Source organism: Monodon monoceros, unplaced genomic scaffold (assembly GCF_005190385.1).
Source record: "Monodon monoceros isolate NGI ecotype Baffin Bay Population unplaced genomic scaffold, NGI_Narwhal_1 Super_Scaffold_9, whole genome shotgun sequence".
NCBI classification, from domain to species: domain Eukaryota; kingdom Metazoa; phylum Chordata; class Mammalia; order Artiodactyla; family Monodontidae; genus Monodon; species Monodon monoceros.
The window spans coordinates 12,567,300-12,580,347 of NW_021703786.1; the positions used below are offsets into that span (position 1 = coordinate 12,567,300).

A 13,048-nucleotide genomic window follows, 5' to 3' on the forward strand; every position below is an offset into this window, starting at 1 on the left:
ACTGCTTGGCTGATTGCCTCTGCTCTGAACAGACCCTTCCATTTATTGAATATGATAATTTTTTGTGCATGTCATGATGTGAAAGAAGTTAGAAGAGCTGTTCAAATATTGCTAATCAGGAAACTGTAAGCATTCATTATTTTCCTTTTCTTTAATGCCTGGTTTTCTTGAGAACAGTGCTATGATAATGTTCCCCTAAATGAAAGCAGCTAAATACCCTGTTTGGAAAAAGAAAAATAATCATTTAGTGGTAGTTAAAATTTTTGACCTGTTCTTTGTTCTTTAAAAAGGTGAGGTCAACTCAAATAATGTGTTTTGTTTTTTGCCCCCCACTAGAGCTCGTGCAGAGGCTGAAGACGCAAGGCAGAAAGCAAAAGAGGATGATGATGTAGGTCTACAATTTTGGACTTGTTTTCTTAACTTACCATATTTTGGTATTTTGGGGAAATCTTGTTAATTAAGCTTTGGGTATAGCATTATAAAGATGAAAAGAAAAAGTTAAAATCGTGTTTATGATCATGAATAGGATAGATCCTGCTCCCACATAGTATCCAGATGCTAAGCTTTCTAGCTACACGCAGTGTGCTCATTTTTCCTCCATGGCTTTGTGCTCTAACTTGTGTTTGCCTATTCAAGCTCAAGGACCAGGTGGGATATTTTGGAGTTTTTTGTTTTTGTTTTGTTTCAAATTTTAACTTAGAAATATATGAAAGCCTTAAGAATAAAAATAGTTTAAAGGTATTAAACATAAAAAGATGAAGTCTAGAAACTTTAATACTAGGCAATTAGCCCATATTGTTGTCAACATATAAATACAAAAGAATAAATATGAACTTCTTGCCAATGTTATTAGCATGCCAGTTATTCTTTCAGTAGCTAGGTTATCATTCCTGTCACAGGTGTTTGCCGGTCAAGTATCAAACTTGAGATATATGGATGTCCTGATCAGAATGATTATTTTGTGCCCCTTCAATCTCTTATTTGTGTTTTTATGTAATATTTGATACATTTAAAAATATACGTAACATGTAAGTTATGAATAATAACTTATAATTAACATTATAATAAATTAACATTATGAGCCTACCATTTAACCTAAGAACTAGAACATTATCAAACATTGAAGATACCCTATGCTCTTCCCTCTAGAGGAAACTACTATGCTGTATTTATCATTTTCTTAACTTGAAAAAAAAAATAATTTTATCATACCACACATGTATGTATCCTTACAAGGTATGGTTAATTTTCACTGTTTTTGTGTTTTATATGTATTTAGCCTTGGAGACTTGCTTCTTTTTCTCAGTATTACGTTTTTTATATTTACCCTAGTTGTAGTATAGTGGTATAGTTCATTCATGTTCACTGCTTTATAATATCCCATTATGAATATACTACAATTTCTGTATCTGTTTTCCTGTAAATGAATATTTAGGTTATTTTCAGCTTTTTACTACCACCAACAATGCTGTTATGAACATTACAGTGAGAGTCTTCTGGTTTTTCAGGGTATATACCTAGTAGTGGGATGGCTGTGTTGCAAACTCAAAATCCTTTGATCATTTGTTGTTTGACCTTTTTTTAAAGGAGAGGTTAAGTTCTGCAGCAGGAGGACAAAGAAGGAGACTGCTGAGGGATAAGCTAAGCTCAGCCTCTTTCTTACTGTCCCATGCCTTTCAGCTTTGATTCAAAATGTGCATACTGCACTCAGCAAAACAAAAGCCCTACAGCTAACCCAACCTTCCTCTCCAGAAGAGCCTTTAGAAATCAGCAGTAGAAGGAAGTTGACTTGAGCATGCCCCTTTGGGGTCTTACCATGCTCACATTCCTTATTCTCCCTAATAATAATTCTGGTTAATACAGTTGTCTCCATCTTGTTATATTTCTTTTGGTGTTTTAGTGACTCCTAGCATTGGGTACCTTGGTAGGTAGCCAACAAGTTTTTATGCTTTTCGCTGGCTTTGAGTGTGTATGTAGATTGGTAGTTTGAGATAAATGAACCCCTTTAGGAACTTAACTTGTAACTATTTTCTGAATAACTAGCATTTGTTATAGAACATGAATTTAAAATACTGTTGTGAGAACAACATTTCCAGGCGAGTGTATTAAATCTATAGAGATAACAGCTTTTTTGTTTTTCTTCAAAATCTGCACTATTCTTTGTATTTCCTTTGTAATATATTCAAATATTTGTATTTATATTGAGGAATTAAATTGTCTACTTTTTCCAGTCATAAATAATTAAGTATATCTCTTCATTGATTTTATTTTTATTAGGTCTTTTTTTTTTGTTATCCATTAGATTAGAAATTAAGGAATGTTAAAAGCTTAAAATTTTTACTTAAGTCTGCGATAACACTAAAACAGATACAGGCTCCCAGAGTGATCTGTAGTCTCCTTTTCGTTATAGAGTGATATTCCCACAGCCCAAAGGAAGCGGTTTACTAGAGTAGAAATGGCCCGAGTTCTAATGGAGAGAAACCAATATAAAGAGAGATTGATGGAGCTTCAGGAAGCTGTTCGATGGACAGAGATGATTCGGTTTGTATGAGAAGTACCTCTGGTGTTTTTCTCCTCATTGTTTACTAGGTTACTGATTGTTTACTGATACTCATTTCTTTATTCAGAACTAGAGTCCTGCCTTGGGGATCCAAGCCCATTGCTCTGTTTACGAAGAGAGGTCTAAAGAAACACTAGCAATTAGTAACAGAATGTGATCAAAGTGGGTCCCTTTTGGGCCAGTGAGGCCTCTTGGAGAATATCCCCACAACCTCTAAAGGGCAATTAAATGATGGTCTGTCGATGAAAATAATCAGTAAACAATCTATAATTGGAATAGAAAAGAATTTTATTTGAGCCAAGTGGAGGACTGTAGCTTGGGAGACAGCCTGTTGGATATCTCTGAGGAGCTGCTCTGGAGAGGCATGGTTTTCAGCACAGTTTTATATCTTGTCAGAACAAATAACATCAAACAAGTCACAGATACATTCCTTCAAGGTTTCAAAAAAACCAGAAAAGCATGTACACAGTGAGTCAGTATGACCTTGACACCTGGGAAGGGAGTCTTAGCGTCAAAAGAGTGAGTACCAGCATTGGTGTCCCAGGAAGGGAGGCATTTCATCTTTATCTTTAACATGGACATTCTTTACTTCTGGTCAGTGCACACCCTTTTCTTTAACAATGAAAGCATATGTACAGTATATGTTTGATAGGCCACAAATAGGCTGTTTTAGTTCACATAACATTTGAGTTAAATCATGTATAAGCCAGAATACTTCCCCACACCTCAATATGTGAAAATTTCTTTAGTCATCTTTTGAAAGAATGTAGAAATTGACACTACTTTTGCAGTGATGTCAGGAAGAGGTAAAGTTTTCATTTGCCACATAGGGAACGAAATCAGTCTTACTCAGTGACTTCCTGTAAAATATTCCTGATTTCCACCACCACCCCCTTTCTGAGTAGTCATGCAGAAAGCAACCTTCATTTGACATCTTTGTCAGTTGGATCTTAAATCTCACCTAATGCTGCCATCTAATGGTCATATTTTCAGTAGCAGCATTCCTTATTTTAATTTTAGAAAGAGCTCACGAAAAGTTTGTAAACTAGTTGCCCCCTAATTTGCCCATATTTCTCAGTTTGGATTGTCACATCAGATTTACCAATAATAGTACACACTGACACCTTGTTTTAAAGTTTATGAAAATATTTTCTAACCACCAACTTTTACTTCCTTATGATTATGTCCTTTACCTAATAGTAATAAAAACATTTTGTATCGCACATTTACAATTTGCAAAAGTTGTAATTCCTTGTAGCTGCTAAGAAGGAAGAAGATTACTATCTTAATCTTTATTTATTGGACAGAGAAACTAATATACTAACAAATATGTTCTTAACTCCAGCTTTTAAGGGATATGGAATAAATAATGAGTGAATAGTTAAAAAACTGAGGCATATAGTCAGGTTCCACTTTTCATTCCTATTTTTAATTCTAGCAGTGAAATGGTAGTCAACAAGTGAATAAAAATGGTAGCTTAACTTTCTTCATTGAATTAAAATGTTTTAAATTCAGTCCTTAAAAAAAGAAATGAAAAGGGGACTCTGACAGTCATAGCAGAATCCTTACAACCTTACTAAATCAATTTGCAGTGCCTTTTTTTTTTCTTTTTGAAATTTTGTCGAATTATCGAATCAATGCAGTTTCTTTTCTTTTCTTTCTTTCTTTTTTAATATTAATTTATTTATTTGGCTGTGTCAGGATCTTCAGTTGCGGTGCCCGGGCTTCTCTCTAGTGTGGCGTGTGGGCTCTGGAGCGCACGGGCTCAGTAGCTGTGGTGTGTGGGTTTAGTTGCCCCATGGCATGTGAGATCTTAGTTCTCTGACCAGGGATTGAACCCTCGTCCCTTGCATTGGAAGGCGGATTCTTAACCACTGGACCACCAGGGAAGTCCCAATGCAGTTTATTTTCTTCCCTGGTCAGCTTTTCAGTAATGGAAAAGTTTTAGTCCTGTGAAAAATGACCCATCAGAACACTAAAGTTACAAGCTAATTTTTGAGAGCTGGAAGTATAAAACAAATGGTACCTTTATGTAGAGACAGGGAATTACAATGCAATATTTTAATAAAAAGGGAAGTTGGAGGATATCTCTTCAATAAAAAATTGAAATATTAACATTCAGGCTTGTTGGCTATCTGTCCAGCCCAGATAATAATTTTGTCTCTTATCGGTAGTCTGAGCTCTTTGAGGGAGGGATGGAATTTTATTTATATTAGTTGTATTGGCCTTAACAGACTGACTGACACAACAGGTCGAAGTAACTATTTGCTGAAATTGTTGACTCTCCTCCATGTATTTCATGAACTTCTTGGGTCCCTTGTTCTTCAGATAGAAAGCTAGACTACCTCACTAATCATCTCTCTCTCTCTCTCTCCCACCCCTTCTCTTTCCCTTTCCCTGTAGTGCATCAAGAGAAAATCCAGCCATGCAGGAAAAAAAAAGGTCAAGCATTTGGCAGTTGTAAGTATCTAAAAACACACAAAGACTTTGAGACGAGATTAGAATCAAAATTTATTTTCACAAATGATTTCTTTCTTTTTGCTTTCTTTCTTAAATTTAGGGTATATAGCTAAACTGAACTTTTTCTTTTTGGTGTGTAGTATGCCGGCTCGGTAAGGCTGTTCTTGAGGACTATTGTAAGATGCATCATGTTGGTTGCGCATTTAGTGGGATCCTCTACTAAATTAAATACAATAATGGGGAGCTATTTTTAGAGTTGATAGTTTTCTGGATCCCCATTAAAGTTACTGATTCACTGGTGTGTGATTGTAAGGAACTTTACAAAGTGAAGATTAGAAATTTAGTGTTTGTGGGGTTTGAGTTGTGTGTGTATGTGTGCGTTTTGGACTTGAACTGTGTTTGTGCTGGAAGTACTGTGCATTTACTGTGCTTAAAACTTGCCCTTTTTTGGTGAATTTTTTCTGGTATTTAATAGAAATAGGTTTTTTTCTCTTTTTTGAGTGGATGTGAAAATAGTTATTTAAATTGAGGTTACTAAAAAAATGTGTAAGGTACGTGTTAAAATGGTAGTATGTGTTCTAGTACTTTATTATGACTATTTTTAGAAGTGGCTTTTACTAAGCTTCTGTTCAAACCGTGCAGCCATAACCTTGCTGTTTAACAACCACTGGCTGGCTAAAGGAACCGTCTTATTTTATTTCTTCATTACGAGAAGTTCCCTGTACTCAAGAGCTCCTTCCTTTCATTATGAGGGCTGCTAATTAAAGAACAGGGATCTGCCATTCTAGGCAATAGTTTCTCTTTCCTGAATGTCTGAGTTTGGCTGTGAGTTATTGCTGAGGTTGCAGTGTGTAACTACAAGAAATCTTTTTGCTGGTTTCTAACTCATTTCCTTGTAAAAGCTCTCTGGAATTTGTGGAAAATTATGGATTGTTCTTAACCATGCATGTAATACATGCACACACTGCACACACACACCCTCTCATTTTCCTTTTAGTTTCAGCAGACTTTTCAGCTCCTCAAGTAACACTGCTAAGAAGCCTGAGCCACCGGTTAATCTGAAGTACAATGCACCCACCTCCCACGTTACTCCTTCCGTCAAGAAAAGGAGCAGCACCTTATCTCAACTCCCTGGGGATAAGTCCAAAGCCTTTGATTTCCTTAGCGAAGAGTAAGTATTTTTCAGACTAGCGGTTACACCCTAAATAACTTAACAGTTCAGAATATTCTTGCCCCTTATCAGATCAGCTATAAAGAAACTATTCCTATAACTTGACTGCCTTTAAGTACATTGCTCCTAGTTTTCGTAAAGAGGAGAAATGTTTTAAAATCTCCTTTTTGCTAGTTTGACAACATTGATAAATATTAATAGAAATGTTGAAGACGTATATAAGCCCTTGTCCTAGTTGTTTGATCATTTCCTCTGTTGTCAGAAGGAACTGGCTTTCCATCCTGACCCTGCTTCTCACTAGGTGGATACACTTGGGAAAGTTAATCTCTCAGAGCCCCAGTGTCTCTACCTATAAAATGAGTATGACAACCTACCTTAGAGGTGTTAGGATTAAATTATATGGTGTCTGTAAACTGCCTGACACAAGGTAATTTTTTCTTGTTATTTATGCTATTTTAGCAGGAGAGGGGAGATAAGCTGTTGTTATGTTCACTTAATTTAAAAAGGAAATTTCTTTTCCTTTTAGAACTGAAGCTAGTTTAGCCTCACGCAGAGAACAGAAGAGAGAACAGTATCGTCAGGTAAAGGCACATGTTCAGAAGGAAGATGGTAGAGTGCAGGCTTTTGGCTGGAGTCTGCCTCAAAAGTACAAACAGGTAACGTTTGAACATGGTAAGAGCATCTAATGGGAAATGCAGGGGGGAGGAGTAGGCCTGGGCATGAAAGACTCGAACTACACGTCCCAAGTCTGCTCAGTTTCAAGTGGCATGGATTTGGCACACGTTTAGAGAAGTATTGCGGGTAGTGGTTTTTAGGCGGTTTTCTAGAGCCCTTCAGCTCAAGAGAAATGCCTCTGAGTTCTGTGAGGAAGGAGAGGGGTCAATAGGAAGTGGCTGAGTACATGTGACTTGGGGTATCCTATTCTATTTTAATATTTGAAGATTTTGTTAAAAAAAAAACAAAAAACAGTATCTGTTGTTTAAAAGTTTTAAGAAACCTTTGTCATGGAGCTTTCAAACTGTTAACTTAAAACTCAATTCAGGTCTTCAGAAACTTTACCATATTCCCTACCCCTAACACACACACACACACACACACACACACACACACACACACAGTCACAGTCACACCACATGTGTGCACTAACAGGTCTGTGAATTAGTGTATCTTTTCTGAGCTCCCAAAGCAGCATCTTATTTTCTCTAATTGCCACTTGATTTTCTGCTTATTTTTCAAATAAGAATGACAAAGTTAACTTGAACTTGACTTCATAGAGTAAATATGTTACAGCAGTGCTTGTCCGTGTCTCAGTGGTACTGTAAGTTCACTTTTTTTTTTTTTTGCGGTACGTGGGCCTCTCACCGCTGCGGCCCCTCCCGTTGCGGAGCACAGGCTCCGGACGCACAGGCCCAGCGGCCACGGCTCACGGGCCCAGCCGCTCCGCGGCACGTGGGATCCTCCCGGACCGGGGCACGAACCCGTGTCCCCTGCATCGGCAGGCAGACTCTCAACCACTGCGCCACCTGGGAAGCCCTGTAAGTTCACTTTCGATGAGGCTTACCCAGTGTGTCTTTTTCTCCCCTCCCCAATTATTAGGTAACCAATGGACAAGGGGAAAATAAGATGAAAAATTTACCTGTACCTGTCTATCTCAGACCTCTAGATGAAAAAGATACATCAATGAAGGTAAATTAATTTTGAAGTTAATGGTAATATTGCTTAAAATCTTGGTGGAGTTTTTCCTAAAACCAAAAAAGTTTAAATTCTACTTTCGTGGGCAAGGTTATTGTTCATTTTGTAGTTTTAGACTGGAATACTTTGAATATTTTTAGAGCCCTCTGTTTGTACTCATTAGATCTTTTAAAGAAATGTGAAAAGTTGTAAACATTTTTAGAGAGAAAGTGACTTAATACCATATTTTTTTAACCCAAAAAAGCTGTGGTGTGCTGTTGGAGTCAGTTTGTCAGGTGGGAAGACCAGAGACGGTGGCTCTGTGGTTGGAGCGAGTGTCTTTTACAAGGATGTTGCTGGTTTGGATGCAGAAGGCAGTGAACAGCGAAGTGCGTCTCAGAGCAGTTTAGACAAGTTAGATCAGGAACTTAAGGTAAGTGCTTGCACTAACAATTGACCCAGTTCCTGAGACTAATTGCTTAGCTCTTTGGTCTCAAACTTACTTCTGGGTCCAACTTCTAATTGGGGTTACTACGCCCTTGCTTACTCCTCATCCCCCCTCTCTCTCTTTTAAATCAGTTTTACTGGAGTATATTTTACATACAATAAAATGTACGCTCTAGATGGATACAGTTCAAAGAGTTTTGACAAAGGTATGCACCTATGTAGCAATCATCACAGTCAAGATATAGAACAGCTTTAACACTGATCTGCTTTAACTGCTAGTTCTTAGTCTACTAATTATTGTTGAAAGGTGGTTATACTTTCAGCCTTCCAAATAATCTGGAAATAAACTTGAAATAGTATTGTCCTTTAGTGTAGAGGCACAGCCGTATGGATATTTACACATACGTCTCATTTTAAACATTCATTTTCCTTACTTTGCCTATGCAGGAGCAGCAGAAGGAGTTAAAAAATCAAGAAGAATTATCCAGCCTAGTCTGGATCTGTACCAGCACTCATTCAGCTACAAAAGTTATCATTATTGATGCTGTCCAACCAGGCAACATCCTAGATAGTTTCACTGTTTGCAACTCTCATGTTCTGTGTATAGCAAGTGTACCAGGTAAGAGTACCATGCTCCTCTCTTCCCACCGTCCACAGCTCCTTACTGGCAAGAACTGACTGGTTACTGGAGATAGTTATGTACCACTCTCTCACGGAGTTTATTTTCTAGTTGGTGAAGACCAAAAATAAACTGGAAACAAATGACTAACAAAGATATTTTCAGATACTGTGAAGAAAATAAAACAATGGAAATTTGAGAAGATAAGTGGGTGGCAGAGGGCAAGGGGCTATTTAGATTGAATAGTAAGGGAAGGCCTTCTAAAGTTGTGTATTAAATATTATGTGATGTTAAAACATTGGTTTAAAAATTAAAGGGAATTCCCTGGTGATCCAGTGGTTAGGACTACGTGCTTCCACTGCAGGGGGCATGGGTTCCATCCCTGGTCGGGGAACTAAGATCCCGCATGCCACGCGGTGCAGTCCCCCCCAGAAAAAAATTAAAGAGGTTGATGTTATATCTACACAGTGGAATATTATTCAGCCATATAAAGGAATGAGATATTGATACATGCCATAACATGGATTAACCTTGGAAACAACTCAGACACAAATATTGTATGATTCCACTTACATGAGCTATCTAGACTAGGCAAATTCATAAAGACAGAATTAAATTAAAGATTACCAGTGGTAGGGGCTCAGGGAGCAGAGAGTTATTGTTTAATTGGTACAGATTTTCTGTGTGGGGTGACAGAAAAGTTTTGGACATAGCTGTGACGGCTGTACAACATTGTGAATGTAATTAATGCCACTGAATTGTACACTTAAAATGGTTAAAATGGCAAATTTTGTGTAGTATATATGTATATTTTACTACAAAAAATTTTTTGTAATGTGATAGGAATAAAAACAGCTTTCTAAATAAAGAGAACTGAAGAGGTTTATTTTTTATGGTAAATGCTTAGTTTTTAAATGTGTTACTAATATCTTAAGGCACTGTATACACCTAGGCTGTATTAATTTTATTTATTTGTTTGTTTATTTATGGCTGCGTTGGGTCTTCGTTGCTGCACGTGGGCTTTCTCTAGTTGGCGGCGAGCGGGGGCTACTCTTCGTTGTGGTGCGCGGGCTTCTCATTGCGGCGGCTTCTCTTGTTGCGGAGCACAGACTCTAGGCACCCGGGCTTCAGTAGTTGTGGCACTCGGGCTCAGTAGTTGTGGCTCGCAGGCTCTGGAGCACAGGCTCAGTCGTTGTGGCTCACGGACTTAGCTGCTCCATGGCATGTGGGATCTTCCCGGACCAGGGATCAAACCCATGTCCCCTGCATTGGCAGGCGGATTCTTAGCCACTGTGCCACCAGGGAAGTCCTGTATTAATTTTTAATAGTGGTGGAAGTTCATATTTCAAATAGTAATAGAGATAATTAAAAAAAATTTTTTTCTACCTTGTCAGATATAATTAGATTTCATTGTTTTTGTTTTTTTATTTATTTTATTTATTTATTTATTTGGCTGCGTTGGGTCTTCGTTTCTGCATGAGGGCTTTCTCCAGTTGCGGCAAGCGGGGGCCACTCTTCATCGCGGTGCGCGGGCCTCTCACTGTCGCGGCCTCTCCTGTTGTGGAGCACAGGCTCCAGATGCGCAGGCTCAGTAGTTGTGGCTCACGGGCCCAGTTGCTCCGCGGTACGTGGGATCCTCCCAGACCAGGGCTCAAACCTGTGTCCCCCGCATTGGCAGGCAGATTCTCAACCACTGCGCCACCAGGGAAGCCCTAGATTTCATTGTCTTTAATTTCATTAGGTGGCTGCTTAGGAGCTCATATTAAGAACAGAAATGTCATTTCTGACATTTTCAGGTTTACTTGTGCTTGCGTTAATAGAAGTATTATCTTAATTTTTTAAGCTACTTTCTCAAATTGTGAATTGAGTTTAAATTAGTTTAAATAAAATTTAGTTACCTTCTTGGCAGTGTATTTGAATAGCTCTTTGTCTCACCTGCACTCTTATTTCAAACCTATTGTTGCCTTAATGGAGAAAATGCTATTTATAGGAGTTTACTGAGCTATTAAACGAAGGTTTATCTTGTTTTTCAGGAGCACGAGAAACAGACTACCCCGCAGGAGAAGAGCTTTCAGAATCCGGACAAGTAGACAAAGCATCTTTATGTGGAAGCATGACAAGCAATAGCTCAGCAGAGACAGACAGCCTGTTGGGAGGCATCACGGTGGTTGGTTGTTCTACAGAAGGTGTGACAGCAGCGGCCACTTCCCCTAGTACCAACGGAACATCTCCAGTGATAGAAAAACCACCAGGTATGTCTCTCCTCCTTAGATACTATCTGTATAGAGTCTGAGCCTGTCCCAGATGCCTCATTATGGACTAAACTTAGACCTTAAAGTAACAAGGATGAAAGAGCTTGAAAGAAGATCCAGTGATGAATGTTAAATGAAATCAGGAATCCTCAGTCTTATTATATAGTGTGGAGGGAAAGGGAGTAGCGGGGTGGAATTCTATAGAGGGGGTTTGTGTGTGGGGAAATTATTGGAAGAAAAGCTCAAACTTAGGATCGTTAGCATGTTTTATTTATTTTGTAGAAAAGGAAACAGAAAATAGTGAGGTTGATGAAAATGTTCCAACAGCAGAAGAAGCAACTGAAGCTACAGAAGGCAATGCAGGGTCAGCCGAAGAGACCGTGGATATCTCCCAAACTGGCGTGTACACAGAGCATGTTTTTACAGATCCTTTGGGAGTTCAAATCCCAGAAGACCTCTCACCAGTATATCAGTCAAGGTATACAAACGGGTTAACAATTTAGGGAACCAGATAAGTGCACACATAAAAGGAACCAAAATGATCTCAAGCAGTCAAAATATTCCTGCTATTTGACGTTGTTGTGGTAGATTTAGATGTTATTACTTATTCCAACTATGTCTTCATCTTTTCCTTCCATTGCATTCTCTCTAGACATATTTTTCCCCCATTTGTTCTCTGTTCCTTCCAACTTAAAAAAATCTTGCTTATAAGGTATATTAGTCAAAATCTTCCCAGTCATTTTCTCTTTTGGTATGATTTTTTGTTAATTGTTGTACTCACTGTCTTCTATTCTGTTAATAACTTTCTGCCATTTTAATCCCTTCTGCTACTCTCACACCCACTTTGTCAGTGAAATTGGCCATTTAAATTTAAATTCCCCATGTGGGTTTCAATGACCCTTTTTTTTTTTTTTCTTTTCTTTTTGTGGTCCACGGGCCTCTCACTGTTGTGGCCTCTCCCGTTGCGGAGCACAGGCTCCGGACACGCAGGCTCAGTGGCCGTGGCTCATGGGCCCAGCCGCTCCACGACACGCGGGATCCTCCTGGACCGGGGCACGAACCCGTGTCCCCTGCATCGGCAGGCGGACTCTCAACCACTGTGCCACCAGGGAAGCCCAGAAAACAATCTGTTTTAGACTCTTCCTTTGAAAATAAGGCCCATTTAGCAAATTCTTTAATTTTCTTTCTTGCCTTCTCTAGGCCTTATAGAAAGCTGATGGGAGTCTGTCAAAACTGGAGTCTTTTTACAATTTAATATTCTTCCTCTTAGTGAATAGAGCAACCAGGTGTCTCTTAACATTTAATTGTTAATTTAAGAATAAAGTTATCTTTTTGGACTTACTGATTTGTTTGTTTTGAATTTGATATCCCAGTTATGCTTTTTTTTTTTTTTTTTTACTAAATGTCCTCTGACAGTCCAAAGAATGAAGGTTTTGGGGTAGAATACAAGCATGTTTCAGCTTATTAATTTATGTTAGCAAATTCTTTATAATTCACCCTCGTGTGTGTGTGTATGTGTGTGGTTTTTAAACAAACTATCTCTCCTCTTTCTCTCCCCACAGAAGAAACTCATAAAATTCAAAATAACTGTAAGGGAGAACCTTAACTATAGTCTGGATATTCACTGTTATATTTCATCACCGTGTCTTAACTCAGTTCTCTGTACCTTGAGCTTCCTAGTATCTTAATGTTACTTCTGGAACAATTGCTGAAATATATGTATTTATATTTCTTTCATTTCTTTCTTATCTCTCCCTCCCCCCTGCACCTCATTGCCTTGCCTCTCTTCCTTCCTTCCTTCTCCACTTTCTCCCTCCCTCCCTCCCTCCCTCCCCCCTTCCCTCCCTCCCTCCCTCCCTCCCTCCTTC

The 13,048-nt window shown here is 38.5% G+C and overlaps 1 protein-coding gene across 9 annotated transcripts in view; it reads left to right on the forward strand.

The window, feature by feature from the left end:
- SPAG9 (sperm associated antigen 9) overlaps positions 1-13,048 on the forward strand; it is a 149,112-nt gene that overhangs the window by 116,254 nt on the left and 19,810 nt on the right. For all 9 annotated transcript variants that reach the window (XR_003791846.1, XM_029210897.1, XM_029210898.1 and 6 more), the window contains 10 exons: positions 337-388; positions 2,411-2,541; positions 4,964-5,020; positions 6,018-6,191; positions 6,718-6,847; positions 7,788-7,877; positions 8,128-8,295; positions 8,757-8,928; positions 10,962-11,180; positions 11,463-11,658. Coding sequence is in view for 8 of the 9 variants with exons in the window: in XM_029210897.1 (XP_029066730.1) it covers positions 337-388; positions 2,411-2,541; positions 4,964-5,020; positions 6,018-6,191; positions 6,718-6,847; positions 7,788-7,877; positions 8,128-8,295; positions 8,757-8,928; positions 10,962-11,180; positions 11,463-11,658 (1,389 nt within the window). In the remaining variant the exon portion in view is untranslated. The remainder of the gene's footprint in view (positions 1-336; positions 389-2,410; positions 2,542-4,963; positions 5,021-6,017; positions 6,192-6,717; positions 6,848-7,787; positions 7,878-8,127; positions 8,296-8,756; positions 8,929-10,961; positions 11,181-11,462; positions 11,659-13,048) is intronic.